This window comes from Phodopus roborovskii, unplaced genomic scaffold (genome assembly GCF_943737965.1).
Source record: "Phodopus roborovskii unplaced genomic scaffold, PHOROB, whole genome shotgun sequence".
NCBI lineage: Eukaryota > Metazoa > Chordata > Mammalia > Rodentia > Cricetidae > Phodopus > Phodopus roborovskii.
The window spans coordinates 3,466,023-3,488,145 of NW_026126459.1; the positions used below are offsets into that span (position 1 = coordinate 3,466,023).

General features: G+C 50.3%; 2 protein-coding genes across 2 annotated transcripts; one reads left to right on the plus strand and one right to left on the minus strand.

Annotated features, from left to right (window-relative positions):
* Positions 1 to 701: 701 nt before the first annotated feature.
* Positions 702 to 8,548, plus strand: Cdc42ep1 (CDC42 effector protein 1). The gene is made up of 3 exons (XM_051189339.1): positions 702 to 868; positions 4,976 to 5,701; positions 6,959 to 8,548. Exons 2-3 carry the CDS (start codon positions 5,275 to 5,277, stop codon positions 7,651 to 7,653), a joined length of 1,122 nt encoding a protein of 373 aa, XP_051045296.1. The 5' UTR covers positions 702 to 868; positions 4,976 to 5,274; the 3' UTR covers positions 7,654 to 8,548.
* A 136-nt stretch (positions 8,549 to 8,684) lies between these two features.
* On the minus strand, positions 8,685 to 15,623 carry Lgals2 (galectin 2). Its single transcript, XM_051189063.1, has 4 exons — positions 15,531 to 15,623; positions 10,580 to 10,662; positions 8,930 to 9,089; positions 8,685 to 8,844 (listed from the first exon to the last, which is right to left on the minus strand). Exons 1-4 carry the CDS (start codon positions 15,534 to 15,536, stop codon positions 8,701 to 8,703), a joined length of 393 nt encoding a protein of 130 aa, XP_051045020.1. The 5' UTR covers positions 15,537 to 15,623; the 3' UTR covers positions 8,685 to 8,700.
* Between the last annotated feature and the right edge of the window lie 6,500 nt (positions 15,624 to 22,123).

Sequence of the window (22,123 nt, forward strand, 5' to 3'; positions counted from 1 at the left end):
GTGTGACCTCATTTACCTGTTCAACAACTCTCCAAGTTGCTAGAGCAGGGAACAGGAGATAATGTAATAACTGATGTCTGGTTTGATAACTCCACTTTAATAGGTGTGTGTGTGTGTGTGTGTGTGTGTGTGTGTGTGTGTGTGTGTGTGTGTTTATTTTGGGAACAGACCTTCCATCCTCTGGAAGAGCAGGAAGCACTCTTAACCACTGAGCCATCTCTCCAGCCTCTTGGGGGAAACTGAGACACTGAAAGGCAAGGAAGGAACAGGGGCCATACTAGCTTTAGGGTCCATGACATTACCATGCTATACTATTTGCCTTTCTACATGTGGGCTGTACTAATGACTTCTTCCCCAGAGAAACTAAGTGTTCTGCTGGCACCCCATGGGCCTAGTATTGGGTGGCCAGGAGGAGACTGAAGAGAAAACGGAAAGAGTAAATGCCCCACACTTAGTCCAAAGTCTTCCAGCCAGTTTCCCCAGTTCCAACAGAGAAAAGCTATAGACCCAGGCCAAAGTTGTCAGTCCTAGATTCCCCGAGGTCATCTGAGGAGCAGTGGGCAGCAAAGAGTCCCAGTGGCCTCCTCTGGGTAGTCCGGGCTCAGGACAGAGGTCGTCCCGCCTAAGGGCGGTGGGCAGGGGCCTGGCCTGGCACACCCCTACCCCCTGCCGCAGCATGGCTAGCCCAGGAGGGGGCGCGGCCGCTGCGGGCGGAGCAGGGGCGGAGGGAGCCCGCAGCCCGCCCCCGCCCGGGGATCCGGCCACCAAGCCCGCGGCCAGGGCGGTGCAGACCGGCCCAGCGACTCTTGGGCTGCGCAGGGACGCGCCAGAGCGCCAATCCTTGGACCCCCGAGCTCGACTACACGAGGTAACCGCGGGCGCGGGCCGGGGGAGGTGCGCTCGGTCCTGGGAGCGTGGGGCCAACCTGTAGAAGGCTGGGACGCCAGGACGCGCAGATTTCTAGGGTTATTTTGTCACGTTGCGGGAGGGCACAGAGGACCAAGGATCGGAGGGCAGAGCACTAAATGAGAGGCGGGCAAAGGGCGAGCCCAGGGCCATCTGCACGCATTCCTGCGCGGGCAGCGGAAGGGAAAGGATCTAGGGCCCCTTGGCGACGCCAGCGCGGTAGCGGGAAGCTGGGGGGGGGGGGTTGGCGGACGGACGGGGACAGGGCACCCTGCCCCCTCCCCAGCTGCATTCCAGACTGTAGCAACGGATGAGGTCATCCCGTCCGGTTCCCTTCTGGCCACCGCAGCCGCTGCCCTCGCCGGACCGGAGCAAGGGACACTCCAAAGCTTCCCCTCTGAGGTCCCCAGAAGGGAATGTTAACTGGTTGAAGTCTTTCCTGAACTTCCCATCCCAACTGATTCTGCCGTTGTCCCAACCATGCAAGACTCGCCCGTTTGAAGCCTGTTTTCTAGACCGGGAAACTGAGGCTGAGAGAGCACAGAGGCAGAGTGGAGGGCTGCTTTGCTTTAACTTGGAGTGCTGGGACAAGAAGGCATCTTAGTAAATCGGTAGTGGCACACAAGTTAAAGCCAACACTTGGGAAACTGAGGCAGGAGGGTCACAATTTCGAGGTCAGCCTAGACTATATAGGGAGACCTTGTCAACAAAGAAAAACCCCACTTTCTCCTCCCACTTTGCTCCTTAATGGCCCAAGGAGCCTCCTTCTATCCTAAGGGCAGTGAAATTTAGCAGCTTACTACCCACTTTCTGGCATCAGTTCCCCTGTCTTCCACCTCAAAGTGCTGAAGGACTTAACTTCTAATCCCAAATATCACAGGTTGGGGACATCTGAAGTAACAGAATCCCACAATCCCGCATTGATGTCAAAGAGCTGAGCGACACCCCCTCCCCTGCCCGCTGCCGCATGCATCAGGCTGCCCAGGTTGGTGAGCTTTGTGCACCTGCCTGAAGGAGTATCTGGGTACTCCAAGGAGCGGCTACCCCTACCTCCTGGCCCTCTCCACCATCGGAGTGGCTTCTCTTACCCAACTTCCTTGCTTCCATCCACATCCACCCCTGTTGGTCTCTGAGTAAGTGCATCCTGCCAAAGCCCCTAAACTTGTCCCTGTGCTCTTTACTGCCAAGGGAGTTCTGGTCACATGCCCATACCGCTGATCTGGTAAATGTAAGTGCTCCTGGGATACTGATATCTCACCTGCAGCGAGCAGTTCATGCCAAGGTCATAGATGCTGAACTGTAGAGCCAGCATCCCTGGTCTTCTCTGGTAACTTCCCCACTTCTGCCAGCATAGATAGAATGTAAGCAAGCTCCAGTGTGCACTTCTTATTCTGTGACCTAGGGTTCATTTTCCCCATGTAAAATGGGTGATTTGAGCATTTACAGGGGCTGGCTCCTGGGCCTTTGAGAAAAGGGTCCTTGTATCTCAACACCCAGCACAGGTGCGAATGTAAAGCCAACAGTAGTCTGTAGCTAGCATCAAGCCATAGGTGGCTGCCACCAAGGGTCACTAGAATGAAAGATGTCCCTTACTTGGTGTTGGATTTGAACCCAGGCCTGCCTGCTCCAGGATGGGAGAATTGAGTTTTTACATCTTCTACCTCTTCCTCCTTTCTCTGGCTTGGAGGCCCTTCCTGTTTTCTCCATGGGAAGACAGTAGCTGAAGTTGGGCCAGGATACTGCTGCAGACGATGGTGTAGATGTAGAAAATGCTATCTGAGGTGCCCAGAGGCATTTGGGAGGTGGCTTCAGCACAACGTTGGTCAGGGGGTTGGATGGGGCAGGAACCTGGAAGAAACTCAGAAGTTAGAGAATGGGGTGGGGGAGAGATGGGTGGCCACCCTGTCCACATGGTAGACACAGTTGACTCCTCCATGTGCATTTTGCAAAGTGAGCCCTACTGGGCTCCACAGCTTTTTCCTTTAGACTCTAAAGTTTAGAGACTAGTCTTCTGTGGAGCTGGGAAATCTGGCTGGTGTTTACCTGCCACGGGACCTTGGATGAGTCTGTTCTCTGGGCATGTCAGCACTCTTTGTAGCCTGAGCCAGCCTTCCAGCCTCAAGGGGGTGTTGGAGAATCATCTGATGACATCATGTCATTGGTCAGCCAACAACATGCAGAATGCTTTATAACTTCAGCAAACATTCCGAGAGGACTTCTCGGTGCTGGGGGTGCCAGGGAAAGGGATGATTCAGAAGTTCCCCCAAATGGGGGAGGAGCTAGGATTGGAGGAGGGTCAGCTGGTGGGAAGGAAGAGAATGCAGTCCCAAAACAAAGCAAGCTTTGTCCAGTTCTCCTCTTTGTTTTATCTTATTAGTTAACCTATTTTGAATTTCAAATAACATTATAGAAGGGCTGCATTGAGAATTTTATGCTTGGAGGCGGCAGCTAGGGTTGAGAAAATTAAAAAAAAAATTGAAACTCAGGTCTAGATCTTTATCAATTAAACAGGTGTGTGGTGACTTGTCCAAGGTCACAGGGTGAGCACACCTAGTCCCCAATCTACTCTACCCCCTCAGAAGGTGGCAGGGGTGGTCCTCTGGCCGGAAGGTTATCTCAGCTAATCGTTAGGCTGGCTGTGGATTTGGCCATGTGCTAAAAGCTCTGGGAGGGAGAAAGGCAGGAAAATCCAGGCATTACTCCACCCTCAAAGTGCTCAGGGAAACAAGACTGGGCCCTGAAAGCCGGCAAGGGCTTTTGTGAGTCAGAGGCCCCGAGTTCAAGTTTGGACTAGCTTTTTGATGAGACCTTAAGCAAGCATGGCCCTCTCTGGGTCACAGAAAAGCAGAGTATGGGCTACAGGATCCTAAGTACCCTCCAGCCACCTAGAGAAAGAGAAGAGGGGACACAGAGGGATCCTCTGAGAAGGGTAGGACAGCAGAAGTGGGTGAAGGATCAGGAAGGACAATTATATGTAGGGAGTAGCTTTTGACACTCAAAGGACTATTTTTTTTTCCTAAAACTTGTTCCCCAACAGCAAGGCTCTGCCATCAACCTGACCAAATGATAAAGCCCTTTCTGCAGGCCTTCTCAGAGCGTTCAATCTGTTTGAGCATGCAGGAGCCGGCTGGAAAAAGCCACTTTTGACCACAGGATGGATCACTTTTCCAGGAAGCACTTTGTAGGCAGGTGGTTCTAAGGAACGCCAGTGCTGGCTTCATGGCAGGCTGTGTACACAGCAGTTCACAAGACCTTGGCAGGGCGCCTCCTTTCTCTTGACCTCTCCAGGTAGAATAGATTTGAACCCCCAGAGAACCGACATGTTGTCTGGGGCTCAGGGTTGCTGGGATGGGGAACTCCGCTCTCATTTCATTCCGAGAAGCTCACAGGCAAGCCACTATACTCTCAAGTCAGTTTCTCATTCCTATGCTAGGGCCTGCCTAACTTGTGCAGGAGAGCCATTGGCACCTGACCCATGGTGATTGGTCATTTCCTGCTTCACTGATGCCCATTGTGTACTCAGAGCAGAATGGAGACCAGGCAATGGCGCTCAGAGGCACCCACATTTCTGATTACCATGGCCATCCATGCTGCCTGTCCTCAAACTCTGGCATGGACATGTATGTGGGTGCCTATGTCCATGTGCTCACTTTCAGAAGTCAGAGGAGAACACTGGACGTCCTGCTCTGTCACTCTTCCTTAGTTCCTGGAGACAGAGCCACTCACTGAACCTGAACCTTGTGTTTTGTTTGTTTGGTTAGACTACCCCTCCCTCTCCCACCAAACAGTGGGATTACAGGCACATGCCACTGGGTTTGACTTTTACATGGCTGTTGGGGAGCCAAACTCAGGTCCTCAAGCTTGCTTAGTAAGCATTCCTCCATTGTTACCACCTCCCCCAGCTCCCTGAACTTCCTACATGTGGACCCTGCAGGTCTTCCTTCATGCCTGGCTGGCTGTAGTCAAGGAACGTTGTTGGGCAGCTTCATTTGTTCTCTTGGGTGGCTACTATTTGAACTCGGATTTCCTCTTCTGCTGCCATGCCACAATGCTGTCTCTGCCCTTCCAGGTCTCCACCCCAGGACGGGGACCACCCGTCGTGTGTCTACTCTGATTGCCAGCCTCACCAGGGCCAGGGGCAGGGCCTCTGGGAGAGAGAAGCAATAGACTTCCTCAGACTTGGCACTGGGGACAGCACCTTAATAGAGTCAAGGGTTGGCTTCTGCTTCACCGACGCCTTCATCAACAGAAAGAGGCTAAGTAGGGTCCCTAAGTCCCAGCCCGCCATCTTCCCTGGCCCGGGTGGGCATGGACCAGCAGTTGTGAGCAGCCAAAGCTGATGCCCGGCCCCCAGGGGGAGCCCCTACCATGAGCCTGGGCAAGCTGTCTCCTGTAGGATGGGTGTCCAGTTCCCATGGAAAGAGGCGGCTGACAGCAGACATGATCAGCCCCCCACTTGGAGACTTCCGCCACACCATGCATGTGGGCCGTGGTGGGGATGTCTTTGGTGATACTTCCTTCCTCAGCAACCATGGAGGCCGCTCTGGAAACACCCACCGCTCGCCCCGAAGCTTCCTGGCCCGGAAGCTCCAGCAGGTGCGCAGGGTGGGGGTGCCACCTCGAAGGACGGCTTCCCCACCTGCACCCTCACCTGCCCCACCTGCCGTCTCCCCCATCATCAAGAATGCCATCTCCTTGCCCCAGCTCAACCAGGCCACCTATGACAGCCTGGTGGTGGGCAAACTCAACTTTGACAGCAGTCCTGCCAGCTCCACAGATGGCCGCTATGGTTATGGTGAGGACCTGGATTCACCGTCTCTTTTCCATTGCCAGAATTCAAGTCCGGAGAGATTGTGAGGTTCTGCCAGAACTTCATAATAGTCTTTCCCGACAGCTGCTAAATCTCTCAATGGAGTCTGACCCCCAACCTAGGCTGAGGATGAGGGGTGGTTGTGGCATTAGGGAGGTGGGTGCCAGCATGCTTAGGCCTCATAACACTGAGGCTGAGGTAGAAATAGAGTTTGTATTCTAGCAGCCTTCTAACTTTCCCTGTGACTCTGACAAGCCTTTCCCATCTCCGGGCCCTCTGGCTAGTTCCCCAGTTCTGTTTCCTTCCATTAAGCACCCCTCAGTGTCAGAGGGTTTCCAATCTGACTCTGATTTCCAATCCTGGTTCTTCCAACTTCAGTAAGCACATGGACCTCTTGAGTTCCAGTCCTCACCTACATGGGTGCCTTAGTCTCAATGCTAAGATTCAGTGAAGTCATGAGGCCAGGCCAGTCTGATCTATGGAGTGAGTTCCAGGACAGCCTGAGCTACATAGAAAGACCCTGTCTCAAAACACAAAACAGAAAAAGATTGAGTAAAGTCATATATGCACTAGGCGGTTCTGCAGCAGGTGCTTGGGACACAGCTGTTATTTGAACAAAGATTGGTGTAACTTGGCAAATTGATTCAGGTGTGAATGCCACCGTGGCCTTGGCAGGGGACCATGGGTTATTGCTGCCCCCTCATGGCTATGCTCTACATTACAATCTTGCTGCCTCTATATCCAGGGAACTCCATATTTACTAGCCCATCACTGGTGTCAGGCCTGGAAGTCCTGGTTGGGATGGTAATCTTTGGAGGACATGTCCCTGTCTTGAGAACCTATGATTTCTCTGTTCAGGCCCTGGCTTCTGGTTCCTACGTGTGCCCACAGATAAATGAGTTCAGTTAGTCTCAATAGGGAACCAGGAGCCATGGCCAAGTCCACACCAGGGACTGAGTGACAAGATTCAAGCTGCAGGCACAGTTTCAAGCCTGACAGATTGGCTTTGGGCAGGGTCTGTCCCATCCAAAACTGAACTTCCATTTGCTCTTTTGCAAAGTGGGGTCAGGGTTAGTTCAGAGGTCATGTGCTAGGAAGGCTGTGGAGTCCTTACATTGGAGAGGCAGGAGAAGTAGAGGCCTGCAGAGGGTACAGCTTTCCAAGAGCCACATACATGGCAGGTCAGGGTTGTCCTGAACAGGCTAGGGACCCCAGCTCTGACCTCCTCCGTTTCTCTGCTAGGCCTGGATTCTGGGTTCTGCACCATCTCACGCCTGCCACGTGTGGAAAAGCACAGCAACCGAGACCCTGACTATGACCGGGACCAGAACCATGCTCAAGACCGAGGGCAAAATGCTTTCCCCTGTGAGCCTGAGCTTCGACGTTCTGACTCTCTCTTGTCCTTCCGTTTTGACCTTGACCTAGGCCCCTCACTCCTCAGTGAGCTACTGGGGGCCATGAATCTTTCAGAAGCCCAGGCAGCTGAGACCCCAACCCCTGCTGCCAACCCCCCCACCTCAGCAGCAACCCCCCCTGCCCCTACTATAAAACCCCCAGCCTGTGCCATGCCCACCCCAACTCCTTCAGCAAGCCCCCCATCCCATGGACATTTCCCTAATGGGGTAACTGCTGTGTTGGACCCTGTGGCTGAGGTAGAGCCCAGCCCTGTAGGAGAGAATGCCCAGGTACCTCCTACCATGGCTTTTGGCAGGCATGGAGGCAGCTGGGGTATCAGCAGGGCCAGCCATCACTACACTGAGATGGATGCTCGGCGGGAGCTGGCCGGGGTGCTACCACAAGCCCAGGGCTCCTGGGAGAGCCTGAATGAGGGGTGGAGTGCACTGCCTGCCAGCGGCAGAGCCCCAGTGCCCAGCACGGTGCAGGTCAATGCTTTCGAATTTGTTGATGCTGAGGAAGATGATGAAGTCAAGGTGTGAGGGACTGGACATGGGTTGCAGGTTTTGCCATCCTCAGGACTCAGAGAGAGGAGGGGCTGAGCTCATCCACCATCACCTAACAATTACATCTGCCCAACTGGAGTTAGCCCCAGATCCTTCCTGGTCTGTGCAAGACAAACATGAGTGGGGGGGTCCCTATTGACTTGACCCACCTCCCACCTCCCTCTAATGCATCTAGGCCCTTTGTCTCACCCCATGACCTCACAGTGTAGCTTTTGTGCCCCAGACACAGGGCAATTGTCTCTGAGTGGGACTGTCTGCCCCTGCTAATTTAGAGCTGCCCCAGAAGGCCACCACTGTGTTCTCAATAGCCCTATTCCAGGCTCCTCCTCAGTTCCCAGAGAAAGGTCCGGTGTGACCTTGCAGTAGATTCCATCTTCTGTATACCCCAGACCTGCTGCCCATGCCTAAACCTAAAAGCTTTTCTGATAAAAGCTAACTGCCTAAGGAGCCCAGGGGCAGCCCCGACTGAGATACCCTTTCCCCTGCTGGTAGTTTGGAGAGTTGAGGACCCCCTTTCAGGCCCCCCCCAGCTAGAAGGAGGGGCAGAGGAGGTAATGAGTAACCAACCCGGAATGCTCCATGATAAGAGGCCCAGGTGGGACCCTTATCTGCAGTTCCTGGAACACCCTGGCCCCAGGTGCCTGGAACCAGTATCTGCCCCACAATCCCATGGGGCAGCTTGGCAGGTGCTCAGGGAGGCAGGTTCACATGTACAGGGTGGCTGAGGAGCACCTCCTGTCCTCTCCTCTCCACAACACTATGCCCTGTGCCTCAGTTTCTGACTCTGTATCAGAGGTGGGGAACATCAAGCCACGTGGGAAGTGATAACAGTTCTTGATGTGAAAATAATAAATGCGGATTCTTTTATTTATTTATTTTTCTTGACCTTGGAGTTAGGAGAACAGAAGCTGTGAATGAAACCTGGGAAATGCAGGACCTAAAGGCAGTGGTTCTGATGGGGCTTGCTGTGGGGCTGGAACGGGTTTGTAGGTTGAGGTCTTGTTCTGAGGACGAGCTGTGTGCTCACTCAAGCTTGAAGGAGGAGATGTGGAGCCCAACCATGCCTAGGTAGTGCAGGTGGTCGTGGCCCAGCCTGTTGGGGAAGGTCACTGTGTGTCCATCAGGTAGTGTCACCTTGAACTCATGACTGTGGAAGGCCACAGTGAACTGCAAGGGGAGGGAGCATGTCAGGAGGGCCAGGGGAGCCTGGTGTGCACCCATGTCCATTATTTGGGCTCCCGTCTGACCTCACCTTGACCTCTGTTCCTGGACTGAAGCACATGTGACTGTCTCGTTGCTCTTGTCCCCAGCTGTTGCCATCATGAGTGTTGCAGACGATGATGGATTCATTAAAACGGGGGTTAAAATGTAGGTTCAGCTTGTCTTGCCCCTGGCCCAGGTTAATGGTGAAGCTATAGGGGGGGAGTGCCGGGAGAGCAGCTTAGGATGGGGGGGAGTGCCGGGAGAGCAGCTTAGGATGGGGGGGGAGTGCCGGGAGAGCAGCTTAGGATGGGGGGAGTGCCGGGAGAGCAGCTTAGGATGGGGGGGGAGTGCCGGGAGAGCAGCTTAGGATGGGGGGGGAGTGCCGGGAGAGCAGCTTAGGATGGGGGGAGTGCCGGGAGAGCAGCTTAGGATGGGGGGGAGTGCCGGGAGAGCAGCTTAGGATGGGGGGAGTGCCGGGAGAGCAGCTTAGGATGGGGGGGAGTGCCGGGAGAGCAGCTTAGGATGGGGGGGAGTGCCGGGAGAGCAGCTTAGGATGGGGGGGAGTGCCGGGAGAGCAGCTTAGGATGGGGGGGAGTGCCGGGAGAGCAGCTTAGGATGGGGGGGGGAGTGCCGGGAGAGCAGCTTAGGATGGGGGGGGGGAGTGCCGGGAGAGCAGCTTAGGATGGGGGGGAGTGCCGGGAGAGCAGCTTAGGATGGGGGGGGGAGTGCCGGGAGAGCAGCTTAGGATGGGGGGGAGTGCCGGGAGAGCAGCTTAGGATGGGGGGGGGAGTGCCGGGAGAGCAGCTTAGGATGGGGGGGGAGTGCCGGGAGAGCAGCTTAGGATGGGGGGTAGGGTTGTCTGTCATGGGGGAGACAGTTGAAGGACTGTCACCAGAGGGATGCAAGCAGGGTATATGGCTTGACAGGATCTCAAAAGGAGCCTGGGTTCGACCTTCAGAGTCCCTGAAAGTAGGATGTTTGGGGTGTGGGAGTCTATTAGGAGCGAGGGTTCTCAGACCAGGCATATTTGCATGTTTCTGCAAGCAAGAGACCTGAGTAGGTCCCTTTCTGAGTTCCTACTCTTTTGTTGTTATTGTTGTTTGTTTTTCAAGACAGGGTTTCTATATAGCCCTGGCTGCCCTGGAACTTATTCTAATAGGCCAGGCTGGCCTCAAACTCACAGAGATCTGCCTGCCTCTGCCTCCCAAGTGCTGGGATTAAAGGCATACACCACCACCACCCTTGAGCCTCTACTCTTTGTCTGCCTGTCTCCTTCCTAACACAGGAGCTAGAAGTTTATCTCAAAATTCTGGCATCACACTACCTACTTATCTACCTACTGCTGAGCTGCTGGGGAGTTAACTGCAGTGCTCAGGTAGCAGACACAAGTGGGACCTTTGCTGCCCTCTCATGGCTGCCTCTGGTTAGAGTCACAGGACCTGGTTAAGAGGGAGGACGTGTATAGTTCAGTACAAGCTCCACACCTGTTGGGCCAGACATAGTGCCACCCTTCTCTACCTGCCTCTTTGATGTCAATTGAGACAAGGGACAGAGAGCACAGTAACTGTTTGGACATTCTAAGGTTACTAACCCAAAGGTTGCAAAGGCAGCTCCTAACAGGAGCCAGCAGGGCTATAGTAAGGAGCTTCCTGAGCCTTTGAAGTGTTCTAGTCCTCAGCCCTGCCCACACCTTGCTCACCTGTTAACATCCTTGTGGATCTTGCCTTTAATCTTCAGGGTCATCCCAGATTTCATGTTCAAGTTTGTGATCTCAAATTTCTCCTGGAGGAACAGAAGAATTCCTTAAGGGAATCATGAGAGGAACCCATTGTCCTGCCACCATCTTATGCCATCCTGCTATCAAGCCATTCTGGATGACTCTGCTGCATCTCTGCCCTGAGCATGGTGGCACACACCTTTAATCCTAACATTTGGGAGGCAGAGGCAGGTAGATTTCTGTGAATTTGAGGTCAGTCTGACCTACATAGCAAGTTCCCAACTATGTAGCCAGAGCTACATAGTGGAACCTTTTCTCAAAAAAACAAAAACAAAAACAAAAAACAGTGAGATATGGTGATGCCTTCTTGCAATCCAAGTTAGGGGAGGTAGAGTCAGGAGGAGCTATGGGGCTCCCTGGCCAGGCATTTGAGCCTAATTGATTAATTTCATGCTTTTTGTTTGTTTGTTTTGTTTTTGTTTTTTGAGACAGGGTTTCTCTGTAGCTTTGGAGCCTGTCTTCAAACTCAGCTCTGTAGACCAGGCTGGCCTTGAACTCACAGAGATCCACCTGCCTCTGCCTCCCAAGTGCTGGAATTAAAGGCACGCGCCATCACCACCTGTAGTTGATTAATCTTAAACTCCAGTCTACTGACACGGGAGTGCAGCCATACACATAACACTAAAAAGGGGGTGTGCGAGAGTGATCAGAATACATTATATGTGAGTATAAAATTGTCAAATAACAAAATTAATCGATAAATCTGGGCTGGAATATAGCTAAGTAGTACAGCACTTACCTAGCATGCACAAGTCCTAGAATTCCAAACCCACTCCTTAAAAAAAAAATCAGAAGCAGTTGTTGAGTACCCACTATGTGACAGCTGTTGAGGGAGACCCCAAGACCAGCAGCACCCACTTTCAAGCAGGTTGCAGAAGGTTTAGCATCCGATTTGTAAGCCCCAACCATAGCACCTGACCCAGAAATGGAAGAAATGAGGGTAGCTACCCCCATATTATCTAACTGTTCCTCTGCCCTTGCTCCCATCAGTAGTACCCCAGTTTCTTGGCAGCTGACTCCTCTATCTGTTTTTTTTAAATGAATTTGTTTTTATAATTTTTTATTTTTATGTGCAATGGTGTCTTACCAGTATATATGTCTGAATGAGGGTGTCTGGTCTCCTGGAACTGGAGTTACAGACAGCTATGAGTCACCATGTGGCTGCTGGGACTTGAACTCAGGACCTCTGGAAGAGCAACCAGTGCTCTTAAACTCTGAGTCATCTCTCCAGCCCCGGACTCATCTGCCATCTTTGATGGTGAGAGAAAGTGTCCAGGCTGAGTTTCCAAAGCTCATAGCTTTGAAGTGTCCACCCTTCACACTTGTGACCACAGGGTGACAGCTGCATTGAGTAGCTCTTATGGACAGCATTTCTGTACTGTGAGGTTCTCTGTCTGGTTTCTTCTTGCCTTGTATTATTATTTTTAAACTTTATTTATTTATATTTTATGTGTGAGTGCTCTGCATGCATGCCAGAAGAGGGCATCAGACCCTATTAAAGATGAGAATTGAGATCAGAATCTCTGGAAGTATAGCCAATGCTCTTAACCGCTGAGCCATCTCTCCAGCCTATTGTTGTTGTTATTATTATTAGTGTTTTTCCTGCATGGATGTCTGTGCACAATATACATGCCTCTTGCCTGCAAAGGGCAGAAGAGGACATTGGATGTCCCTGGAATTGGAGTTACAACAGTTGTGAGCTGCCATGTGGTTGCTGAGAATTGAACCTGGGTCCTCTGGAAGAGCAGCAAGTGCTCTTAACTGCTGACACCTCTCCAGCTGCTTGTCTTGTTGTATTTTGTTGACAAGCATCACCAAGGATTCCTGAATCAGCTCCTGTGTCTGGGTGGGGGCTTGGGGGTGAGGTCAAGAGCACAGCTGTGGGAAGGTTATCAGTCCTTCCTCACTACAAAGAAGGATGGAGGATGGCTGATGTGAACGCAAGGGAGGCTTAACACCCTGCCCAAATACCCCCCACTTGCTATGTAGTTCAGGCTGGCTTTCAACTGGTGATCCTCCTACACTGACCTCCTGAGTGCTTGGGTTATAGGCATGAACTACAGAGCAAAATAAAGGGAACATTTGGGGGGTGCTCTGATGACAGGGACATGTCAGCTTTAGTACCAGTCACCTTAGAGCAGGGTTCTGGGCCTGTCCATAGAGAAAGGGATGGTCAGGTCTCTATTGGGGCATCCTGTGTGCTTGGTGGTGGCTCACATATTCTCTGGCCTCTCCTTGTCAGAACCTAGCAGTCTTTCTTAGACTGCCACAACAAAACGAGTTCAATGGACCAGCTCACAGTGTTCTTGGGGCAGGAAGTGAAGCAGCTACTCTTGGTTTTACCCAGACTGATATTCTACTGTCTTCTGGCTCTTGGTATTAGAACTGTCTCTGGGCTGTGAGTTGATCCTGACAGGACAACCCACAGTTCCTTTCAGATGAGCTAAGGAATGCAGGCATGACAACATGGCAACACTCACATTCTCACTGTGTGTGTGCACATGCTAGCTCCCAGGAGATGCCATCCACCCTCTCTCTCCTGGCTTCCTGAGATGGTGGAAGAAGTAGCAGCATTAGGGTGGGGAGAAGTACCCATTCCTTATATTCCTGATCTCCTGACTAGAACAGAAGAACTGGAGCCTGGGAGAGTGGAGATGGAGGCTGCCACAGAGCTAGGATACAAGCAAGGCCAGGGTCAAGGGAACATTTGAGTAAATAGGGGCATTAGGACTTGGGAGCATGTATAGACCCAGAGCCTTGTCCCCACTCAACAAAGCCTAAGACCAGAGAGATAGAAGGCAAAGTCAGGCTGGAGATGGAGCAGTTCATAGGTGGTAGAGCTGACCAAATGACTTGGGGCCAGCCTCACCCCTTTGGGCCAGGGTTCCCTATTGATGCTATGAAGAGGTTATCTGGAAGGAGAATGACAAAGTAAAAGAGTGGCGAAGTGACCAAAATAGAGAAATCCAAGAATGTGTCTGGGCCACCAAAGTCTCCCTGAGAGGCAGAGGTCAGGATACCACTAGCCCTTCCAGCACTGACACCCAGTCACATGGACATCCTGCATGCTTGGAAAGTGTCATTTGCCAAACACACACAGGCATCCTCGTCATCTCACCTGGAATCTGCTACTGTGGCCTCCTTGGAAGTAGGGTCTTGGTACAACCTAATATGTGATCATATTGGTCTAGGACAGGCCCTAAATCTACTGTAGCTAATGTCCTAAATGTAAAAGGAAGGGAAACACAGCTCAGTGATTAGAGATACTCTTATATATGATCCCGGGTTGGTTCCCAGAACCCACATGGTGGCTTACAACCATCCATAATTCTAGTTTCAGGGAATCCAATGCCTTCAACTACCCTCTGTGGGCACATGGCATAGACACACACAGGCAAATTAACCACAAAAACAAAAATATTTTTTGTAATTGAAAGGAAAGGGAACTGGGCACAGAAACACACCCAAAAGGGAAGGTGATATGCAGAGGGGCAAACCCTGTAGTTATGAGGCTTCTGGAGACAAGCCTTATGGATGCCCATAGCCAAAGGAAAACTGGAGTAGATACGTAAAGTCTTCCCTAGAGCCTTCAGGGTATGGAGGCCCTGCCCACTCTGGATTCCAGGCTTGGCCAGAACCAAGAAAGAAATCTCTGTGGTGATGGCCCCCCTATTTTGAAGTGGTTTGTCTCAACAATTCTAGGGAATGAACCTACCATTTAAACCCCAGAGAATGCCATGTGGTCCCATCCCATACACATCAGGTGAGACCAAGTCCCTGGGAGAAGGACATCAACTTGTCCAAAGTTACAAGCCACAGCTGAGCCAGATAGGAACAAAGGCTCTACTCTTGAAGAAAGTGTAATACCTTTGCAACTTGTAGATGGTGGCCTCCTGTGATAGCATCTTGAGCTTAAGTCTCTCTCTCTTCTCTTCCCACCCCCCTTGACTTTTGAGAGAGGGTTTCTCTGTGTAACAGCCCTGGCTGTCCTGGAAATCACTCTGTAGATCAGGCTGGTATAGAACTCACAGAGATCCTCCTGCTTCTGCCTCCCCAGTGCTGGGATTAAAGGTGTGTGCCACCATGCCCAGCCTCTTTCGTTCTTTCTTTTTAGAGACAAGGTCTCAGTATGTACTTCTGGATGGCCAAGAACTCACTATGTAGACCAGGCTGGCCTCAAACTCAGAGCTCCATTTGCCTTTGGCCCTTGAGTGCTAGGTTTTCAGGTTGTACCACCACACACAGTTTATGCAGTGCTGGAGCATGGCTTCACACAGGCTGGGCAAGCATTCTACCCACTGAGCTAGACTCCACATAATTCCTTTTAAAAACATGTTATTTTTTGGTGCTAGAGATCAAACCCAGGGCCTCAAATATGCTAGATACACACTCTATCATTGATATGGAAACTTGCCCCATCCCTTGCACCTCAACTTCTCACTTTATGAGACTCAATAGAGGTTAGCACTCACAACAAATTGTTAGTATTGCCATTCTCACAGAGAGGCCCCGGCCCTGAACCTGGCAGTAGCACAGAGACAGGCAGCTTCAATGCTAATGGATTTAGAGACCATCTACCCAAGTTTCTTTTTTCTTTTTGAGATGGGGTCTTTCCATATATACCTCTGGCTGTCCTAGAACTCACTATGTAGGCCAGGTTGGCCTTGAAGCCATAAAGAGCCACCTGTCTCTGCCTCCTGAGTGCTGGGATAAAGGTATAAGCCACCATGCTGGACAACTCAGCACTCTTTTGATGCTCATGGAGAAACAGACCAAGAGAAGGGCAACAATAGAGGACCCCCAAATCACCCCAACCCACACACTCAAGCAAAGACAAGTGAGTGGAGGGAAGTGGACCCTCCAGCGTCCTCACCGACATGGTGACAGCTCCTGGCCACAGCTTTTCCAATCACTCCAAGAGGCTTGTGCTCACGGTATCGCCTCTTGGTCAGGCTTATATCCCAGAATATTACACATTAACTATCCCGAGGCCATAAATAAGGACTTTGGCCCTTTATTCCCTAATATCTCCTGGCCTGCATCTGTTGGTACTCAACAAACAGGAAGATGGCTCCTCACCCCACCTCCCCTTCCTGAGCATCCTTTTAGCCCCCCTGCAATTCCTGCCAGTCCCAAGTATTCCACAGAGCCCAGGAGAGGAGGCCTTAGTGCCACCCCCACACAACCACAAACACCCAGAACTTGGCAGGCCACCCAACCTCCCTGCTGAACCCAGCTCCTACAACCACAAAAAGACAGGCTAGCTCTGTTTAAAAAAAAAAAGTTCAAGCTTCTAATTTTCAGCGATGTCATGAGTCATTGGAAGACATTGTTTTCCCTTCTTTCATCATTCTTTTCCTAGTTACACATATACCTTATTTCTTCTTATTATTCTTGTGAAACAGAGTCTGTCCATTTTGCCCAGGCTGGCCTTGAACTCTCTTTATCCTCCTGCTTCTGCCCCAAGTGCTAGGATTACAGGCAAAAGCCCCACATCCAGCTATACACATGTACATTTCAAAGAAACATCTAGGGCCAGTGAGATGGCTCGGCGGATAAGGGTGCCTGCTGTCAAGCCTAACCAGTTAAGTTCGATTCCCAGAGCTCACATGATGGAAGGAAAGAATCAGTTCTTGCAATTTGTCCCTCTGACCTTCACACATGTACCATAGCATACATGCACACACAAATGAGTGTAATTTAAAAGTTTAAAAGCACCTATAATGTCAAAGAGTATAAAAGAAAGGCTTTGGAGCATGACTGTAAGAACACTGCCCTTAGCAAGCCTGGGTTCCTGGATGCCAGCCTCAGCCTCAGCCACTACTAGAGGAAACAGAAGGAAGAGGAAGCCAAAAGTGGACCATTCTGTAAGGGCTGGGTGGTTCAGTGGTGGAGTGTGTATTCAGGATGTACACCCTGTGGCATTATGCACCGGGACACAGACCAAATGTGCAGAAAGGCATCTAATGGCTCTGGGTGCTGGGAATTTATGTGTTTTGTCCATTATTTCTATGAATTTTGTGACAGCCGGGCTTAATCTACACAGTTAATTACTGTCAATAAGAAGAAAAGGCAGGAACCTGTCCTCTATCTGTCCTTCCAGTGGTTTCTGTGGATTTACACCACAGATATGTCTGCACAGTTGTTTATTCTGCTTCATTAGGGAACACTGAGGTCCACAGATCTGCATTTCAAAACTGTGTCACTGGCTGTGAAAGCCTCCAACTCTCTAAGGCTTAGTCTATGGAACCAATTTCCTGCCTCTGAGCACCTACATTCATCCTAATTTCCCTATTAAAAATGCAGTTCCATGCACTTCATTGGCACATCAAGTCTGACTGCACCCAACAACCTCCTCCACAGGGCACATTCCCAGAAACAGACTTTGCCAGTGCTCTGGATTGGCAACCCACTGGTTTCCATCTGAGTTGGCGGTGACTGCACTGGGCAGGGCACTGGGAGGCCAGACCTGACGAGGTCCCTGTGGTGCCAGGAGCTGGTGGATGGCTCACTGCCCAGTGCTCCCATGGGACACCACCTTTCTTGCAAGGCCAAGAAGGGAGTGGTTAATTTCCTTATTTTACCCACAAGGAAATGAATTTTTTCTCAGTCTTTCTCTTGGAGCCAAGCGAGATAAGGAAGTGGGCCTAGTGATCTTCCAATGATAACATTAACTCTCGTTCAACACAAGCTGTGGAAAGTGCACATGTCTTTGAAAAGAATCTTTGATATTGTTTTTTATTTATTTAATTTCATGTACATTGGTGTTTTACATGCATGGGTGTCTGTGTGTGTCAGGACCCCTGGAACTGGAGTCATAGACAATTGTCAGCTGGCATGTAGGTGCTGGGAATTGAACTCAGGACCTCTAAAAGAGCAATCAGTGCTTTTATCCACTGAGTCACCCTTCTAGCCCCTGAAGAGAATCTTTGAAGCTAGGGGTTCATGGCCATCCTTACGGTTATGTGCCTTTCTGGCTATAGCTTTTATTGTTTGTCTGTTTTCAATACAGGGTCTCACCTAGACCTAACTAGATAGCTCAGGGATTTATGCTGACTGAACAGTTATTACAGATTACAGCATCATAGGCTGTCACTGACTGACACAGTTATTACAGACTACAGCAGCATAGGCTGTGACTGACTGACACAGTTATTACAGACTACAGCAGCACAGGCTGTCACTGACTGACACAGTGGTTACGGACTACAGCAGCACAGGCTGTCACTGACTGACACAGTTATTACAGACTACAGCAGCACAGGCTGTCACTGACTGACACAGTGGTTACGGACTGCAGCAGCACAGGCTGTCACTGACTGACACAGTGGTTACAGACTGCAGCAGCACAGGCTGTCACTGACTGACACAGTTATTACAGATTACAGCAGCACAGGCTGTCACTGACTGACACAGTTATTACAGACTACAGCAGCATAGGCTGTCACTGACTGACACAGTGGTTACAGATTACAGCAGCACAGGCTGTCACTTACTGACACAGTTATTACAGACTACAGCAGCACAGGCTGTCACTGACTGACACAGTTATTACAGATTACAGCAGCACAGGCTGTCACTGACACAGTGGTTACGGACTGCAGCAGCACAGGCTGTCACTGACTGACACAGTGGTTACGGACTGCAGCAGCACAGGCTGTCACTTACTGACACAGTTATTACAGACTACAGCAGCACAGGCTGTCACTGACTGACACAGTGGTTACGGACTGCAGCAGCACAGGCTGTCACTGACTGAAAGAAACAGTTACAAAAGACTATAGCAGCAACAGGTGACAAAGCCAAGGTTAGTGCTGGGACCTGAAGTTTGCCCCCAAACTCAAGGTGAATTTGCTGTCATCAGCTGGGCATAGTGGTGCAGACCTGTCATTCTAGCATTTGAGAGGCACAGGCAGGAGGATCAAGAGGTCACAGTCATCCTTCACTATATAAGTTGATGGAGGCCAGCCTGGGCATCTGCAGACTTAATCTCAAAAATAAAAAATCATCATTGGGTCAGCTTACAAGCTGAACCTTGAAGAGGTAGTAAGGCCACCTAATCACCTGGTAGATTAATGCCAGAAAGGGCCCCTAATAAAAGGATGGGCTAGGCCAATCTCCCTCTGCCTGCCATATGTTCTCTTGTTCTCTGCCATGCAATGACAACATAAGGACCCTAGTCTGGTACATTGGCATGCTCATGGACTTCCTAGCCTTCAGGACACAGAGACAAAACCTCTCTCGTTAATGCTTTGTTTAGCCTATGGTATTCTAATATAGCAACAGAAAATGAGTTAACACATGAGTGTTACCAAAGGGTCACTCTCCCCCTCCCCCATTCTGGCACAAGCAGGGTAGCCCTGTTGTGAGGATCCTAATGAAAAGCCTCAGCTGGGCAGTGGTGGCGCACGCCTTTAATCCCAGCACTCGGGAGGCAGAGGCAGGCAGATCTCTAAGTCTGAGGCCAGCCTGATCTACAGAGTGAGTTCTAGGACAGGCTTCAAAGCTACACAGAGAAACCCTGTCTTGGAAAAAAAGAAAAGAAAATCAGATGCAAGCCACACATGTGATCTTGGCCTTAAATCTGACCCACACCTAAAAAATAATCACTTTTTACTTAAAGTATTTGAACCATTTTGGAGTTAGGGGCCAGGAATATCATGCTAACATTTGGTCCTTTGGCTTCTAGTATCTTTTGCCCACAGGCCACCTGCTGTTGGGGGACTTTGGTCTTGAGATAACCAAGGACCCTGCCTATCTTCTCTCCCACCACTCCTCCCAGAAAACAAACAGATCCGCACCTTCATGACACCAGGCTGCTTCCTCCCAGCCCATTCCACAGCAACATCTTCCTTCAGGGACAGAAGGAAACAAGAGGAGCCAGTGGGCTGGGAAACAGGAAGTTTTGACCATCAGGAGGGCACACGTCAAGTGCCAGCATGACCATCTGCAAACTGAGTGCTGTGGAAGGGCACATAGACTTACTATGGTGCCTCTCTGCTATAATTACAACATTCTGGAGGTAGGAGGCTTACAGTGAGTTCTAGATCAGCCTTCATTATATAATGAATTCCAGGTCAGAGTTATATAGTAAAAATTTGTCAAAAAAAAAATCTTAGACTAGCTGTGAGAAATTTTTGGTTTTCGTTTTGTTTTGTTGTCTTGTTTGAAGACAGAGTTTCTGTCCCAGAATTCACTCTGTAGACTAGGCTGGCCTCTAACTCACAGAGATCCACCTGTCTCTGCCTCCCGAGTGCTGGGATTAAAGGCATGCACCACCATCACCTGGCTAGTTGTGAGACATCTTTAAATTTTTCATTATTTTGGGTTTTTTCTTTTTGTTTTGGTTTTTGAGATGGTTTCTTGTGTAATAGCCCTGGCTGGTCTGAACTCACAGAGATCTATCTACCTCTGCTTCCCAAGTGCTGGGACTAAGGGTGTACATACCACACCCAGCTTGTTTTAATTTTTAAGGTATATTTGTTATTTTGGGGCTTGCTGTGACCAAAATCCCTTCAGGACCAGTCTAAAGGAGTGTGGTGGTTAACACTGACAGTTTGTCAGTTCTGGAGTCATCCAGGACACAGCCACTAAGACACACCTGTGAGGAGCTGTCTCGACAAGGTTAAGGGAAGTAGGAACACCCTGGGCTTGGGTGTTGAGCTGCATGAAGGGGAGATTGGAGTTGAGTACCAGCGTTTGTCTCTCTCTGCTTCCTGACTAGGGTGCAGTGTGAGCAGCTGCCTGAGCTCCTGCCACCAGGCCTCCCCATCATAGTGGGCTGTAGCCTCCAACTTTTAGCCTCAATATGCCCTTCCTTCCTTGGTTAAATTGTTTTTCTCAGGGTATTTTATCACAGCAATGAGATAAGTAACTAATACAAGGAGGAAGGATTGGTTTGGGCTCATGGTTTCAGAAGGTTGGGACCGTGGTTGCCTGGTCCCTAGTACTTGGGCAAGACATCACCTCATGGGGCAGCCTGTGTGGTAGGAGAAGCTTCTTACCCTCTGAAGCAGAGCACAGGAGGCGGCCCAAGACCAGTTCTGACCCACCAGGCCATACTCCCAGTGACCCACTTTCTCCAAGCAGGATCGCCTCCTCCCTTTCCCAATGATGCTGTTATATTGTGAATCCAGCAGGTGCTAATTCACTGATCAGGATGGAGTCCTTAGGATCTGTACACACCTCCACGGACACACCCAGCTGTGTGCGTCACTTGTCTCTAGACAGTTCTCAATCCAATTAAGTAGGTTGCCAAGATTAATCATCACATGGTTAGGCATGGTAATGCCTAGCACTCAGGAGGCAGAGGCAGGTGGATCTCTTTGGGTTTGAGACCAGACTGGTCTACAGAGTGAGTTCCAGGACAGCCAGAACTACACAGTGAGACCCTGTCTCAAAACAAACAAGAAATGATTAGCCAGCCAAGTAATCCCAGCATTCAGGATGTGAAGGCAGGGAGTTGCCATGAGTTCAAGTCCAGCCTGAACTTTGTACTTAGACTCCAAAATAAATGTCAGGCTAGAGGTATAGTTCAAATGGTTAGGTTGCTTGCTAGCATGCATAAACTAGTAATAGTGGCACACTCATGAAATCCCAGCACTAGGGAGAAGATGAGAAAATGCAAGTTCAAGGTTATCCTTGGCTGTATAATCAGTTTAAGGAAGTCCTGGGCTCAATGAGACCTTGTCTCCAAAAGACAAAAGTTAAATCTGCCTTCTTTAGTCCTTCTGTGTGCTGTGAATATATGTTTCTCTTATTGGTTGATGAACAAAGTTGTTTTTGCCAATAGACAGGCAGGATGTAGTCAGGCAGGAGGCATGAGTGGGGCTACAGACTAGGAGAAAGCTGGGAAGAGGAGCACAGAGAGTGATTCGCTAGAGAGACGCCATGTAGCTGCCTAGAAAGAGACCTAGGCATCACTGACAAGCCAAGACCAAGTGGAGATACACATGTTAATAGAAATGGGTTCTTGATTAAGAAAGAGCTAGCCAATAAGAAGCCTGAGCTATTGGCCAAACAGTTTATAATTAACATAAACCTCTATGTGTTTATTTGGGACTAAACGGCTGTGGGACAAGGAGGACAGAAACTTCTGTCTATACTTCAGTGTGTGGAGGGGATTCCTCATGGTTTATGTTTCTCTGAGAGAAGGCCATGTGTCCACCAAGGCTATGGGGGTGAGCCTACCTCGAAATGTAGGACAAGCACCAAGCTCTTTCTACATGTTACTTTTTTGTTGCCATCACCAAATACCTGACAAAACCAATTTAAGGAAAAAAGGGTTTGTTTTTGTCTTGTAGTTCAAGGTTACAATCTGTCAATACAGGAAAGGCATGGTGGCAGAAGCTTGAGGCAGCAGATCACATGGCATCCACAGGCAGGAAGCAGAGAACGATGCACACTGATGCTCAGCTCACATTCTCCCTTGTGTTCAGTCCAGGAACCTAGCCTGTTAATTAAATA